Source organism: Hyposmocoma kahamanoa, unplaced genomic scaffold (assembly GCF_003589595.1).
Source record: "Hyposmocoma kahamanoa isolate Upper Pololo Valley unplaced genomic scaffold, ASM358959v1 102, whole genome shotgun sequence".
Taxonomy (NCBI): Eukaryota; Metazoa; Arthropoda; class Insecta; order Lepidoptera; family Cosmopterigidae; genus Hyposmocoma; species Hyposmocoma kahamanoa.
The window spans coordinates 8,119,295-8,136,853 of NW_020653337.1; the positions used below are offsets into that span (position 1 = coordinate 8,119,295).

The following is a 17,559-nucleotide window of genomic DNA, read 5'->3' on the forward strand; positions in this document are numbered from 1 at the left end:
CCGACATCTCACATCCTTTACTAGATTTTATAATAGATTAATACTTACTGAAGACGAACACACGTTCGCAAGAACCATTTGCTTACAACATAATAAAACGGCAAATTATACTATTCTAAATTAATAATAATAATAATCTTTATTTATAAAATTATTATATGATTGTACGATTTAAACATTGTTATGATTGTGATCTCAGGAGAAAAACCGTTATATGTTCATATCTATATAATATATTTTTAATAAAAATATGATATAGTCATCAATTAAGCCAATTAAGCAAAACTGAATACTCTAAAACTCTACCTGGTTAAATATTATATCGAGAATGAAGTGACGAAATACAATAGATGATCAAACGAACTTCTTGAAGTGAAATTCGATCACTATTATTAGTGAGTCGCTTCATTCGAAGATATAATCAACACCCTCCCTCCCGTGACATCGTCATATCAGAAGTAAAGATTCTAAAACTCCCAAATAACTTTTGCTTCCCACTCTGAGGGTCGTATTCTAGAACTCTACTCAATGCTCAAGTTAGGATTTGATAATGGTTTAAAGCACTCGAAATCATACTCAAGTCCCAGCCATTAGGGTCGTATTTCCAGTGCTTGAAATCATACTCAGATCCTGACTTGAGCAGACTTGAGTACGATTTTAAGCACTGGAAATACGACCATTAGGGTCGGGTAGGTCAAGGACTTGAGTACGATTTTCAGTGCTCACTGCAATACTCAAGTCCTGACTTGAATATTGCAGTGAGCACTGAAACCCGAATAAAAATAAATTTATGTAACATTTTTTATATATTCAAATTTTAAATTGTAATTTTTTTGTTTCCTATTATTATAATTATGCCAAATTTCTATTACTTACTTTAATTTTCTACCCTCATAGGGAAAATAAGAACTATAATTATAACTATAATTATAGGGAATCGAACCTGGCACATAGCTCTTAAGTAGTTAGGTTGAAAAATCTGATACTCAATTGTCAATTAGAAATAGTTACATAAATTATTTAATCTGTATTACCAATATTTTGGTACATTGAGGCGAGTTTGCTGATGTGACGGACAGGATACTGAAATAATGGAGATGGTTAGGGTAAAATAAGACGCCCGTGTACTTGGATGTTAACTTAAACGTATGTATGTAAGTGTAGATCGTTAAACTTTCTACACAACTAAAGACTCATTTATCAGAAATCACTGTAGTGTAACAAATCATCCTTCAATAAAATACCCTTCGACACACTTTGCACACCCTAAAGCAATCCAACACCTGTATTTCGAATAAATTTTCCCATCTATTTTCTAGAACTTTATTATAGTGTATACTATAATAAAGTTCACTAGCCATTCAATTTAAAAAAGTTTACTGTCATTGTCAGCTGTCACCCCATTGAGCCAATGTTGCTATACTATTATTTTTCTGCTTGCTTATACTAATTATAGGTACTTATGAAGAACTATCCAAGTACCTGTCAATATCTTCAACGTGTGGTTATAAATTAAAATATTGTAAATTACTCAACAGTTGATTACTAGTACACGCCAAAAAAGTTAGACAACATGTCGACTCATTATGCATTCATTGAAAACGTGTTGGCTAACATATGATGTCAGATTTAATTCCAACTTACAATCGGACTAAAGTGGCCATAAAACCAAATTTTCAGTCACAATTTTCTGCCACATCTGTATACGCTAAAATGGCAATTTTAACTCCCTAAATAAAAATAAAAAAACGAGGATGAATGAACGTGAAGTACATAATGTGATCACAATAGATAGTTAATTTGATAGGAGAGGTCGATAGATATTGTTATTCTGCAATATTTAGTATTTTCTTAGTGCCTTGTTAGTGCGTTGTAATTACAGGAAATAGTGATGGCGCTACCGTTGCCGATACCTCCGTGTGCAAAGAGGGATGGCATAAGTGGTATAGGATGCGAACGTTTTGATTATGCGAGTACGATGGCTACAACTTTGCTTGCACCGGTTAAAACCGAACGGCAGATCCTTGAACATTCAATGTCTGAGGACGATCCGAATGCAAATACACAACCCCCGACCGAAGGTGGCTCGGAACTCCGCTGGGGCCCGCGCCACAAAGGAGCACAGGAGTTGGCTGAATTGTATAGTCCAGGTACGTTCCAGTTAAGAGACTTCCTTTCAATAATAAAAGTGTTTATGATGTTTGTGTGGTGGAGTATTTCATTAAAAAAATATATAATTGTTTATTATTCCCATATGGATCATAACTTTTTTAAGGATTATAACTTTTATAACATACAAGGAACAGTACAAAATAACAATATTTCAATGTTTTGTGTGCTGGACTATGAACATGCTATTAAAATTCAGTTGTTCTACATAAATTCAGTATGTAGACCCTAGGGCATTTATTGGGTATAATTTTACAACCAAAAGTAAAAAGAAGAATAGAAAGAAGATTTAATCTAATTTCAGCTGCTATATGACCGACTAGTAATCATAAAGTTTCACATTTTCATTGAATTTTAAACTTAATCATACAATTAAATTATGATTTAATTAAAAAAAAACTATAGGTATGTCTTGTTAATAAATTCGATTCACAGTATTTTATGGACAAACAATTAAATACCAGCAGGTTGCCCTGCTGTCCTTACACCTCTGTAGGAATAATGATAAATTTTATCATAAAATCCAATTTTGGATGCACCAAAATAATTTGATTTTACTTGTCATCATCATTTGTACTCTTAAACTGTAATTTGCATTTTACCCAAACATATTATTTTGCAAATGCCAAAGAAATTTTATTAATAAAAAAACTTAAGACAATCTATTACAAATAAATGTTCGCACCTCACTATGCTGATAACAATAAAATAATAAAAAGTGACACTGCAACATTTCTCATATATTTTTCTTTAACATGAGAATCCAAAAAAAATTATTATAAGTTAATAATATCTTTTTAAAATATCAAACATATTCATTATCTGATACAATTTTTATGATAATGAGTACATGTGATAGTGATATCAAAGTATTATGTTTTGGCTAAAAGAATAAACAAGTTTAGGTCATACAACATTATTAGGTATTACATTATCCATTTTTATGAAATATACTATAAATTTAAATTTTATTTGCGAACAATTCTAGGGGATGTACCAGTACTAAATTGATCTGATTAAAACTATAATTGGAGTCATATCTGTATTATTTCATAAAAATAAAGAAAAAAGGTGGTGAAGGAAATGTGCACTGATATGAAAGGATATTGTTCACAAAAAGATAATAACACGGTGTTGTTATCTAAGCATGTTGCATGTGTTATAAGTAATTCATTTTATTTTGACAGGCAAGCGACTACAAGAATGGGTCTGTGTGGTGGTTTGTTGTACGTTATGTATAGGCGCCGGCATCCTGATGGCGAAGCATATTCGGGCGGACGCGTCATTACTACTTGCAGCTCTCGCTGGCGTTCTAACAGCAGATTTTGCTTCTGGTATAGTGCACTGGGCTGCTGACACTTGGGGAGCGGTTGACCTACCCGTTATTGGCAAAGTAATTTGACTCTAATGGATGTATTATTCACGCCTTACGCAGACATGTGCGATCTGTACAGACGTAAGTCTAGGTAACCAAGCCCACAGCAAACGAGACTTATCACGTTGTCTACAAAAAAATATCTGTAACAAGTTGAACAAATAGTAATCTTACTATTTATTCACACCCTACATATATTTTTAAAGGCATTCACAAATTTTAAATAGTTGTAACAGTTTATAGACGCCTTACAGAACCATTAACCACCATTAAGAGCGTTTACACCCAGCGACTTTTAGCAATGAAACGCGCGATTGCATCGCTACACTTGCGATTGCCTCTTGAACACTTGCGATTTATAGACGATTGCATTGATACAAAAGCGCGATTGCATCGATGCAGCTTATGTTAAATCATCATGTGCGAAAAATCTGTAATAAGTTTATTCACATTGTTTTGTCTTGTTAACTGTAGTAATATTACATTGTGTAACATTTAAGAGTTACGATTTGCGACTGCATCGCGACTGAATCGGTGCAGACGCGCTACTAAAAGTCGCAGTGTGTAACAGCTCTAAGTGGTAGATAGATTAATGTTACATTACTAAGCTGTGTGATGGACGTGTACTGAAGGTATTGCCTGTCGGCGCGCTTATTCCTACCAAAAAATTTGCAACCAAGAAAACAAAATAAGAACCGTTCTAATCTACATCATTCTTTCTGTTTACCCTAACTTAACGCTAAGGACCAGGATTATATAGCTCAAAAGAGACGTTGAATTTCACCGTCACTCACGTTAACCGAAATCGAAAATACATTGCAATTTTAGCATACTTGCAATAACTTTGCTCAGGAGTGTCTACATAATTCCCAATGTCCTAATGTATTATATTATATTATAATTATGGTTGCAATAAATATTTTGGCTTTGTCTTGTATTTGAAAATATGAGCCAAATACCTTATTATCTCTACTTTCGAGGATTAAATCATTTACTAAAACTTGAAACACTTGATAGTCTGTTGTCTGAGTTGGGACATACCACGTAGGGTAGCCGCGATTCAGAATGACAAAATAAAACATGTCGCACCTGTCTGTGAAAGGCATAATTTATAAGTAGGTGATTTAGTAGTATCTAATTTTGAGTAGCTATAAGGTTGTGGGCACTTTTTTCCCTGTTCTTGACAAACACGTCTATTTCACATTATACTCTGTGCACTATGACTAATATTCTGTAAGGTGTGGTGGTGACGGTTTAACCTGCTTTATCTGTTCTCTGTTGATTATGGGAATTGCCCTTTTCATTTTGTTTTTTTTAAACCGCGGCATTGTAGATAAACACCGACTATATCTATATTATGAAGTCTTAACGAAAAACTTTTTCAATCGACAACGTTAACCCTGTTAGTATGACATATCTTGGAGGCATTAAGTATAGAAGAATAAAAAAATGAGCCTAAATTGACTAGGTGTTTGTGACGCGAAACGTCTCTCGCCAAAAAATCTGTTAATTACCAAATTATCTCGCGTGGAAAGACAAACATTTTCCTCTGAACAAATGTTTGCAGCATTGTGTAAACCTATTGACATTATTAAAGGTTATTGGAACCCCCGAGCAATATATAACCATCAAAAACATTGCCTTGGAAACAGTTGATTGCGCTTACTTTCAGTAAAGTAAATAAAAAATTCACAACTACATTTCACTTTCTATTTTTCTTTGGTGTAGGAAATTTTGCTTCCGGCCTATACTTTTCCTTCTTGTGTCTTTTAAGTTGTTGGGTATAGCTGTAGACAGCCTTAAAATGATCTTATATAAGAAACATATAATAATACTTATGTTGTGCGTAGTTGCCATTATCAGAGTCATAGCCAGGGTCAGCGTCCGGGCGATTCGAGGTTTTGATGAGATGTTTTTACATTCAGTCTTTCTTAGACTTTCTTATTTTATATGCACTACAGTATACCTACAGTTTAACCGAAGTGGTGAGCGCGGATTGATTGGATCAAAACAACGGTTTTCATCAAATTCAAATTCAAATTCATTCAAAGTAATAACTACGAATCGAATGGTTGTTACCTCCCGGATTTTATTTGTTTTTGCCATTTTTTATCAAAATACTGTAACCTTGCAATTTGCTATTTATATTACACAAGTAAGTTACACTTGCTATCATATTATATGTGTGACATTTTGTGAGTTAAAAATATTCTCCTACACCAGTGCCAGTTAAAATTGCAAACCTGCCTATTGTAAATATAAAGTATGGTGCACGGAATTGCAAAGATTTATAAGTAAGTTACAGAAAACGCGATGTGTAACGCCACTATACGACTTCGGCTCCAACTACTTATACGCACATTTGCAAAATAAAACCTTAGGTTTGGAGTGTCTCAGTACTCTTTTCTGTCTCCAGTACTCTTTTCTTCTATTCAACGATGTTGAAACAAATTATGAACCCACATAGACCCCAAGACTGGAAGCTACCTTGCCCAACGTATTAGCATGACAATACCACAGTATTACAATATCTTCCATACAGTAGCGCAACGACTTTGAAGTTCGTGCGATACCGCCACTCGTGTAGGTACTTATGTACAAGGGTTGTCATACAATGGAAAAAAATGTAATTATTATTATAACGTAATCGTTTATTAACAGTATTTTTTTTTCTATACCTTATAATGAAATTGTTAAAAAGAATTATTAAATATGAATAATCTAGTTATAAAAATTTACAAGTGCGCTGCCAAATATTTACGTGACACTTTATTTTTTAATGTTTTCTGTTATTAAATTTAACCATATGTAGTGTATTCGCATTCGGATGAACAATGTATTGTATATAATGTATTGAAGCACGTGGTAAGTTTAAAACGAATATATCTATATACATGCATCCTCTTTCCCTCGGATACTACTACTAGATAGATACATCTTATTTAATTGTTTAATGTCTTTATCTTCCAAGTCAGGTCTTTGAGAAGCATCTATCCATAACTGGCACCTGGCAAGAAAAATATCCAATAAATAAATATATAAAATATGAGCTGATAGTCTCGAAAACACAAGATTAACATTCACACACACATTGTATACATTAGTGGATCATTATTTATTGGTAAATAAGGCCGTCCACATACAGTCGGAATTCCGTTTCGAAAAATCGATTCGAGAATAACAAGACTCAGCTGAGAGAACCGAGGCATTGAGTCCAGATCTCTCGCAGCGAAAATACGTAGGTACGGAATTTACGACTGTGTGTTGCGGCCCAATAAAATCTACGGAAGACTTGCAACGACTTCGGAACGGAAAATTTCGAAACGGGATTCCAAGTGTATGTGGCTGGCCTAATCAAACATCGCGATGAGGTATAAGGGCGCGTTCCCATTATGACGTGACGACAGATATTCGTGCAGTTTAAAGTGTCGTGCCTTTTATATTGAAATGAAGTTTTTCACATACAGTACAACACGATTAACTGTTCACGACTTTTTTGACGTTGCGATGACAGACTGTCATGACAACTGACAGACCGACAACGTGGGAAATGCTAAAGCAACAGTCTTCAGACGATAAATAAGACGTCACGATAAAAATGTGACGACAGATAATCGCAGCTTCTAACGTTTTTCTCGTGATAAATTGTAGTCTCGCTTTAGAGGAAACAGCCAGACACGACAATGGTTTAACGATAAAATAAAAGTCTACGATACAGTAACGACAGATAGTCGTGACATGGGAACAGGCTGGACGCGACAGTCGTCCAACGATAAATAAAACGGTACGACATAATGGGAACGCGCCCTAAGTGGCCCACACACGTCGCGCGCGGGGCATTCCTCTTTAACTTGAATTTTTAACACTCCTTAACACTCCACAAACAAAGAAACTTAGCAGCTTAGCACCTTTATGGCCCCAAGACTTGCCAGTTCTTAAATGTCATGAAGCCGCATATGCGTTCTTGTGTGCTCTATTCCTTAAAGCATAATTAATAATAAATGACATGATAACCTACTCATTATAACACCTGCCTGTTAAAAAAGAAATACCTAAATAATATCTGCACAACGTATATTTTGTTCTTCACGACCTACGATAAAAGTTGAAATTGATCATTTCGTCTTCTTTTAATTTCTATGGTACAGCGGCTTAGGAATTAGAATTTACTTATACAGGTAGGTATATATGAAGAAACATTATTTCCACCAATGAATGTTATCGCTTGGAACGGCTGATCCTTTCTATTGCAATAGTGTAATTAAACCTTAACACTTCTTTTTCTTAAAGCGTACACGGATTTAATGATCTTGGTCCATCGTACCAGTCATGGGAGCGCTAATGCTTTCTGAATTCTAATTATCAGGTCGTTTATTTTTTAAACTGTATGTACTCCAAAAAAAATCGGCTACCGACTCTTTTCTTGCTAATTCAGCAAAGCGGCACTATACGCGTGAAGATTATCAAGGTCAGAGTTAAATGCCAATGCACTAAAATATTTAGACTAGTTGTTTGCACTGTACTTGCGTTACCGAGACGGTTCACTCTTTTCTCCTATTGTACTTGAAAGATAAAGAGATAAGACGAATTAGTGCCACTACGTACGTAATATACGTATTACAAAAATAGAGGAAAAACTTATGTATGTATATTTCCATCACTTAGCGCTCGACACGCAAAATAAGCTTGTTCGCTCGCCTTTGCCGAAGCCGCCCGACCCCCCTCGAGTGCCCCTTTGTTGGTCTGCACAAGTACGTTGGTTGCGCTACTGTAGGTATAGTTTGTAAAACTGACAATACAAATGGGGAACGCTGCCAGCATTTTGAGTACTCTTGTAGCTTTTGATTGATTACAAATCGATCAAATTTCTTGCCCCATCACCTTTTCAACATTGAAGAAGAATATTAGAGAACACACTAAGTGCGCACTTAAAAGAACTTTAGTTGCTGACTTACACCGGGTACATTTTGCAGAATTTCTTGCGACCATTCCGCGAACATCACATCGATCCAACCTCGATCACGCGTCATGACTTCGTGGAGACGAACGGTGATAACTTTGCTATCACTATTCCCGTGCTGGGAAAAATCGTGTGGCAGCTCCTCACTTACGACAAACTCGTCATCGATGAGCAGTTCCACTGGATTGCTTATTGGTACCTTTGCTGTATTTTTATCGCTATGACAAATCAGGTAAGTTTTTATATTTGCGGTCCAGGCTCCTTTCATTGTCTCCCTTTGTTTATATTAATTGTTTTGTTATACGTAATTACTAAGTAGCTATTCTCGTAGGTGGCCAATTATTTATTGTTCTGATGAAATCGTGGCCTTTTATTAGCTTCATACGTAGATTATGTTGGTACTCACAACTCAAAGCGAGTTTAGAAATGTGTCTTGAATAAAAACAGGCATTCTTGAATAAAAACAGACATTCAACATCGACCGGTACTGATAATAACCGGGGGGACTGATAATCGCTCGTCCGTGTGTCGGTCTCCTTTCAAGATTGTTCACATTGATCGTTAGTAACTGCAACTTTCCGACTTTGTATTTCAGATTCATAAATGGTCGCACACATATTTCGGCTTGCCCGCATGGGTGGTGTTTCTCCAAGAGTGGCACATAGTGCTTCCACGCCGCCACCACCGCATCCACCACGTGGCGCCGCACGAGACTTACTTTTGCATTACTACCGGCTGGCTCAACTGGCCCCTGGAGAAATTACACTTCTGGTCCATTTTAGAGAACATTATCGAAGCTTTAACCGGCTGCAAGCCACGCGCCGACGACATGAAATGGGCCCAAAAGCGTTCCTAGAACACATCCCTGTCGTCAGACGTTTTTATATTAAACTCGTCCACATTTACCAAATCAATTATTAAAAGTAGTAAAATATACGTTTTGCTAATAAAGGTAGTCAAGCTAATGTGATTAGTTAATATGCTGAAGTAATCAAGTAAGTAACTAAGTATACAATTATTTATTTTTGTTTACATGATTTATTATAAAAATTTCTTAAAAAATTGGAAACCATAAATTAAATTTCCTGACTATGAAATTTTTGTTTACATGATTTATTATAAAAATTTCTTCAAAAATTGGAAACCATAAATTAAATTGCCTGACTATGAAATAACAAAAAGCAAAAGTCTATTTTATGGATCAGAAGAGTATTTATATTTGAAGAGAAATAATAATTTTTACGGTGATGTGTGATTTGTAGCTTGCCTAGCTTATTTTAGACCACTAGATGTGGATTTAAGGTACACTAGACCACTATGGTGCTGGTTAACTTGTTTGTTTTAAGCACTTAGGTCAATTGTAAATAATTATACAGATTTATATGATGCTATCGCATAAAATGGTAGACGAGCATAAATAATGTTGAAAACAAAGATTGCTACGGTAATGAGTGCCATTAATTATAAAGAAAATAAATCGAGCCAGTGAAATACCCCACAAATGAACGAGGAACAAAATATAGGATATGCCATATTTTTATTACGTAAATAATTATACTACACATAATAAAGCTAAACTAATTGTATTCTACCTCGCTCTCAGTGCGAAGAATATATTTAAGTGTTATATTAAACTAGAGAGCTTACCTATTGACTATTTATCTATGCTTAAAAATGACAAATTATGTATGTATGAATAAAATGATAATAATAAATAGCAAATAATACGAGGGTGAATCTAATTAATTGAACTTTAAACATGTAAAAAACTGAAATGAGTGCACGTTTAACGATAAATCTCTTCAGTAGTATACGTGACATACCTTATACGTGTATAATTATCAATTTTACGATGAACCACTACAAAATATAACTCGTCATTCTTATAATTACCTAGTTGCATTTCCTTTAAATGAATAAATAAATAGTAAGTTTTACGTGCCAAAGTTCATAATATGTATTCACACAGCATTTATAGACATCATATAAGCCTATGACGACAGCTTAAGATTTAATCTTGATTCACCTTCGTATATGATGGTACCTCAAAAGTTGGTTCTGAGAGTACGTACCTACGTAAGTATATGCCTTATAACTACTATTTTTACACCTAATATAAAAAAGTTGTTTCAAACTCTAGACACGAATAAGAGTTTGCTTAATATTTGTAAAATTTTGATGGAACTTTTACGACGAATCTGTTTCAATAAAATAACGAATTTTAAAACTCTATTGTGTCTGATATGATTATAATACTAATATTCACTATAAGAATTATGCGTGCTGCTGTATCAAGCGTGCAGCTTAACAATAATTGATTTAAGGACAAGTCACGGTAAAGGCCACCAATATGCTGCTCAGCTCAGATAAAACATTAGAGAGTGTAAATAAGGTTTACAAGAGACGGCACTTTCTGATGTTTTTTATACAATTAAAAATTAGCACTAACGTCACTTGCGCCCGCTTGGTATATCGGACACCTCAATGCCTTTGTTGAACGTTCAAAATTGTCAAGTTGCTTTATACCTTTTGGTCGCTACTACATTGTAAAATAATATTGCTGTATTTTTATAATCTCTTTTTACATGACATATAACTACAGTTGTGGTTCTCAGTACGTTATAAGCGATTAATTTTATATAAGTTTGATCTAGTTTAAATGAGAATTCCTATTAATTAAGAACTGTGCAAATAATTACAGTAATTATTCGTAAGTATTTGTAGGGTATTTATAAGGTATTTACTTTTACGATCATGTCAGAAAACTTGTTTTTTTTAAGTTTTTTTGAACGATATCTATGTACTAGCGTTACAGCCTTTGGTTTTATTTTGGGTTATTTGTCTGAGAATCACACTGTCGATTTTAAAATAGGTAGTTATCCATTTGTGATAAACAATAATCAATATTATATGCAATCTAAATTTATACCAAATGGATAGGTACATTTTATGTAACACGTGATTATTTTTTTGCACAACAGATTTAATTGCAAGAGCAATGATTTTGTGAATTGCACAATTTTATTAAATATTTATAATTGAATTCTTGTTTGGCGACATTTATTTGGCTGTACTGCCTGTCCGTCTGCATATCACACTCCTATTACGAGTTCATTTATGCACCTAGTCAGGGTGCCTTTATCGATGACCCAGAACCAAACATATAGGAATGAATTATTACAACACAACGAAAAAGGAACACAGTTTTTTAAATGTTTCTTAACCGACTTCTTGAGAGGAGGCCTATACCCAGCAGTGGGTGTTAACAGGCTGAGATGAATGAATGAACCGACTTCTTGAAACCTCGCTTTGCAATAAATACTTAGCAAATGTAATTTATATAGTTTCAATGAAGTTGATGAATTACCAAACAGCGTTACCATTCTTCGCGACTGCACACCAGTCTTCAGTGAATAATATGCACTTGTATTCTATTACATTCTTATATTTTTACGCTTATACAGAAGGGAATTAAAGATAACAGTGACAGCTACTGGAACTTAACAATGTTCCTGACTACCACACTAATTGCCTGGTCTCAATTCCGTGCTATGAGTACCAGAACAACGGTTTTCACTCTGGCGCACTTCCCAAAAAACACAGACCAGAAACAATTTAGAAAATTTCGTTGCCTTATTTGATCGACATTTGTTACGTAATAGCGATTTTGTAACTAAGGGGACCATAGAAGGCAAAAGAACGAGCCCTTCGGTACAATTGGTCTACTTTCCCGATCGGTCCACTTTCACTATTCGTCTCCTTTCCCAATCGGTCCACTTTCACTATTCGTCTCCTTTCCCGATTCGTCTATTTCCCATTTCGTCTACTTTTCTGTTTGGTCTACTTCCCATTTCGTCTACTTTTCCATTTGGTATACTTTCCCGATCGGTCTACTTTCCCGATAGGTCTACTCAGATAATCTCAGTACAGAGTATTAAAAAACCGACCTCAAAAGTTCGTGGAATCCATTTGCCAAGTTTTATTGAAGTCAGTTACCGGAAAGTGCGCCCTAGTTTGCCACCCTTAGAGATGGAATGTTTTCAAATTTAAATGCACCACTACCGAGGAACCCTCTTTCCAACAAAAATGAATCATCAAAATCGGTTCTGCCGGTGTGTTATCGCGTAGCATACATGAAATACAGTCGAATTGTAAACTTCCTCCTTTTTTTAAAGTCTGTTAAATACAAACTGTCTACTTGATTTTGTTTTTTCACCGTAAAGCGGCTATCATAAAACAATTTGAAAAATGTACTCCATGACAATCTGCAATTATGCAATTACAAACTGCTTTTGAAAATTTTACATAAAATTTTATTAACTTGCAAAGTGAACTATTTGAACAAGTGAACCGATCGGGAAAGTATACGAATAGTGAAAGTGGACCGATCGGGAAAGTAAACCGATTGTACCGAATGGAGAACGAGGAGAGCAAGAATGGCATATGATAAATGAAAGGTCATGGAGCTGGCTATAAACAGTGAGGAGTGAAGGTTACACCCAAAGATGTTGATTTTGAAAAAAAAGCCGAAAAAGGCCACTTCCTGCGTTTTATGGCACCAAATAGTACCAATACTATAAAATATTGATTCATTGCCCGTGGTCCAACCGCGAGAAAATAATTTTTCGTGATTGAAATTTATCCCATGAAATATAACAAAATATAAACATATTATTAATTAACGCAAAATATTAGTATTAGCGTGTAGTTTTTGTTCGCGTTTACATTTTTGGCAAGAAAATATTAAGTACGTACCACAGGAAGCATTCATGCATGTTCCTTTTACATAATATACACAGTAAAACCTACCTACCTTTTACATAGTATAAATTTGTTCCAGTATCAAGTGAGTTTTCTCACAGTTCAAACAGGGTTGCAACACGCACATTTTTTGAATTTGCCGCTATTTCTCAGTCTCAACTTTCGTTTGCCAGATTCTAGAAGCGAATATCTATATCTTTTTTCTTCTATATTTATTTTCATACAATTGCGGTTGCCGCAATCGGCGGCAATATCCGATTGCCGCAACCTGTGTCAATTCTGTATGAAAATAGAATATTCGCTTGTAGTTGCCGGTGCTTGTATCCAACAAAGACACACATATGCGCCTCGCCTATTTAAATATGTTTCATTTAGGATGGATTAAAACGAGTCATGTCGAGTGTACGTGAATAAGACTTGTTTTGTTATTAGGTACGACCACAGACATAATTATCTAGATAGACGCCGCAAGTAAGTGTACGTACTTCACGTGCCCAAAGTAAGTGAAATTCACTTATTTGCCGCTGCTACATTTCAGAACGCGCTCGACCATTATCGTAGATAAACACCGGTCGAAAACGCGAAAAATGCATAATTGTGCCATTATAAACTGCAAAAGCACCATCTGTGATTAAACGAGTAAACAGGACGTTTCCTTCCACGAGCAAGTGATTTTGTTTTATCAGAAGATGCATAATTTATTTTAAAAAACAATTATTTTGGTTTTGTACGAATTTCGAGAAAACAACTATGCAACCGAGTGTATGTCTCATTTCTATAATACATTGCGACTTTTACTTGGTGCGACATATTTGTAATCCTTTGTTAATACGCCATGAAAATCGAACGAACGCACTTTTGTATAATGCATTCAGCTTCGTGGTAAGGCCGCTTGTACATTTCTTTGGCCAAATTTAACATTTAGTGATGTATACGTTAGGCAATGTTCTCGATTTTGAAAACAAAGGGACGGAAATTATTATGACCTTAGCAATATTATTAAAATATTCTACAACTCTTTTGTGATAACGTTTAGTAACGTTTCGTTTTTTTTTTCAGTTTTGTAGTATCTATTATCAGTAGTATCTGTAATTTCGATAATTTTTGCAGTACGTTGCCTCGAATGTCCGAATATAATGAGCAAATAATTACATACATCGCCGGATATGTAGTATGATAATACAAAAAAATATAATAATGCAAAGAATTAACATTATAAATTTTCCATATAATAATTTTTTTTTTAATCCGTTGGATTTTCAGGTATGCTTAAATGTGCTGGAAAATGACATCATAGTATCAATAACTGACAAACAAGTTTATTTATACTATCCGTCCACTAATGGCACGCAAATTTTGTATTCAAGATCGCTTTCAACTCGACCCGATTATTTCAAAGATTTGTTATGAAATCATCATGTACTTTTAGATAGTTTACTGCCTAATAATAGATGGAAAGTTAGTCTATGTAGTTCCTACTCGGCCCAATTCGGATTGGGAACTTAACACATATCGTAAAATTGCTTTGCAGACGATATTTTCCTTCATCGAAATGCTCATAGTAAATTTCATCGGTTAATAGGCAAAACCATCGAGTATATAACCAGAAATAGAGACGAAATAAGGGTCACCCATCCCTGGCAACTCGTCAGGCAAATGGGCCTTATATGACTTTTAAATATCTCGTTTGCGCTGAAATCATAAATTAGAAAGCTGTAATAGTACAGCGCCAACAACTTACCTGTCTGTACGTCTCCGCATATTCTAAAAATATTCTGTAGTTATTGTAATAAATATAATATCGGTAAGTATGGGGACTGTTCCATTCGGTGGTGTGGGAAAAGCAGCAAAACATGTAATTACAAAACAAACCGAATCACATTTCATCGGTAATGAAATATGTAATTTTTAATTTTCGTCCAGTATAACAAAGCTCAAGTTAAACTAGTCAATTTGAGCGAAACAATCGATGACACCCGTCAATTGTTTCGAATTCGGGCTGGCCAATCGGAGCGCAGTTGTCACCGTAATGATTTGGCAGAATAGTTTTCAAATAAATTAAATGGCATTTCATCTCTAATACATTCGATGGGTAGAACTCTCTATATGAAATTTTCATCAAAAATGAGATTTTTGTATTTTTGTTTAATTGGGAAGTAGATCTACGATGTGCAAAATTCAGTAAGTGCGTAGTGTTCTTCATTATAGAAAAAAGCACCTACAGCTTTTCAAAAACATGGAGTTGGTCATATGTATGAGTTCGTTGCTTTCGAGGACGAAGGGGGTCTAGTTTATTCCACCTAAGATGCTATCCAAATATACAGAGTTGCAGAGTTAGAAATCCGAGAGAGTTAGAAAAATTTCACACGTGGCCGTCATTAAGTAAACCTCCTCTGATTAATAAGATTTTATCATATTTTGTCAGCTGTAACATTTCATTTGTCTTGGTATTATCAATTTGATCAATTACCAACAAAAAACCATCTAGTAAAATTAATTAAGGCAGTCGCAAGTTCATATACTGACGTGTGTAGTCATTATTTAAGTTAATCGATAAGATCTATTACAAAAAGACGTTATGTAATAATCTCATTTTATTGGAAAGACTATAATTTCAATATTTGAATTCGATTAAAAATTAAAGTAAGTAATCAACATTTTTTTTAAATTAGTAAAATATTAACTTAACTATCTTATTCTAGTATTTTTCTACTATATTATTATTACGACTACTTGTAATTAACAAATACTTGAACAAAAATTATTCTAATTAGAATCGATTAGTTGAATGGAATACGCGTGTTTACGCGTAATCCGTTCAATCAATCGATTTAGAGCGAGCGGAAGGAGGTTTACATCACTAAATACACAGACATATATCTAGATAGACGCCGCAAGTACAGCAATTTGTATGAAAACCGAGCGTGCCACATTTTATGTATCCACCATGACGTCACAAGAACTATTCAGTGATGGAAAACCTTCTTTCGCGCTAAATCGATTGATTGAACGGAATAGACGTTTCCATTCAATTAATCGATTCCAGTATTCGTTGATTACAAGTAGTCCTGAAATATTAAACAGTAGAAAAATACCAAAACAAGATAGTTAAGTCCTTTATTAAAAGTTGTTTTAAAAAAAAAATTATCACTTAATAATTTAAACTTAAATTTTTAATCAACTTCAAATATTAAAATTACTGTCCTTGAAATAATAAAAGCTTATTATACATATAACTGTCTTTTTGTAATAGAAGATCTATCGATTGACTTAAATAATGAAAACGCACGTCAATATATGAACTTGCAACTGCCTTAATAAAATTTATTAGATGGTTTTCCGTCGGTGATTGATCAAATTGATGAATGGCAAGACAACTGAAAATGTTACTGCTGACAAAATATCTAAAATCTTACTAAAGTAACTTAAGGTTTACTTAATGTCGGCCTCGTGTAAAGTTTTTGTGATTGAATCATGATTTCTCGGATTTCTAAATCTGTTACTCTGCATATTTGGACAGCATCTTTGGTGGGATAAACTAGACCACCTTCGTCCTTGTTCTGAAGCGTAGAAGCGCCAACTAAGTATTTTTCGATCGATTGATTGAACGGAATATGCGTAAACACGTATATTCCATTTAATTAAAAGATTCTAAATAGAATCATTTTTGTTCAAGTATTTGTTGATTACAAGTAGTCGTAATATTAATATAGTAGAAAAATACTAGAATGAGATAGTTTAGTCCTTTATTTTCTTTAAAAAAAATTCAGACTTTACTTTTTAATCGACTTCAAATATTAAAATTATTGTCCTTCCAGTAAAATGAGCTTATTATATAACATCTTTTTGTAATAGAAGATCTTATCGATTAACTTAAATAATGAAAACGCACCTCAATATATGAACTAGCGACTGTCTTAATTAATTTTACTAGATGGTTTTCTGTTGGTAATTGATCAAATGATGAATGGCAAGACAAATGAAAATTTTACTACTGACAAAATATGATAACATCTTATTAATCAGAAGACGTTTACTTATTGATGGCCTCGTGTGAAATTTTTCTTATTTGTTTATCAGTTCTCAAATTTCTAACTCTGCTACTCTGCATATTTGGACAGCATCTTAGGTGGGATAAACATTTGCAGTATATATTTTTTGTATTACTCATAATAATTAAATAATAGTAATAATTAATAAGTAATTATTTGCTCACTATATTCGGACATTCGAGGCAACGTGCTGCAAAAATTATCGAAATTACAAGTACTACTGATAATAGATACTACAAAAC

General features: G+C 34.1%; 1 protein-coding gene across 1 annotated transcript; it reads left to right on the forward strand.

Annotated features, from left to right (window-relative positions):
• The first annotated feature begins 1,813 nt into the window (after positions 1-1,813).
• Positions 1,814-11,475, forward strand: LOC113231443 (transmembrane protein 189). Its single transcript, XM_026465768.1, has 4 exons — positions 1,814-2,150; positions 3,357-3,562; positions 8,518-8,736; positions 9,100-11,475. The coding sequence occupies exons 1-4, from the start codon at positions 1,892-1,894 to the stop codon at positions 9,358-9,360; spliced, it is 945 nt and encodes a 314-aa protein (XP_026321553.1). The 5' UTR covers positions 1,814-1,891; the 3' UTR covers positions 9,361-11,475.
• Positions 11,476-17,559: the final 6,084 nt, after the last annotated feature.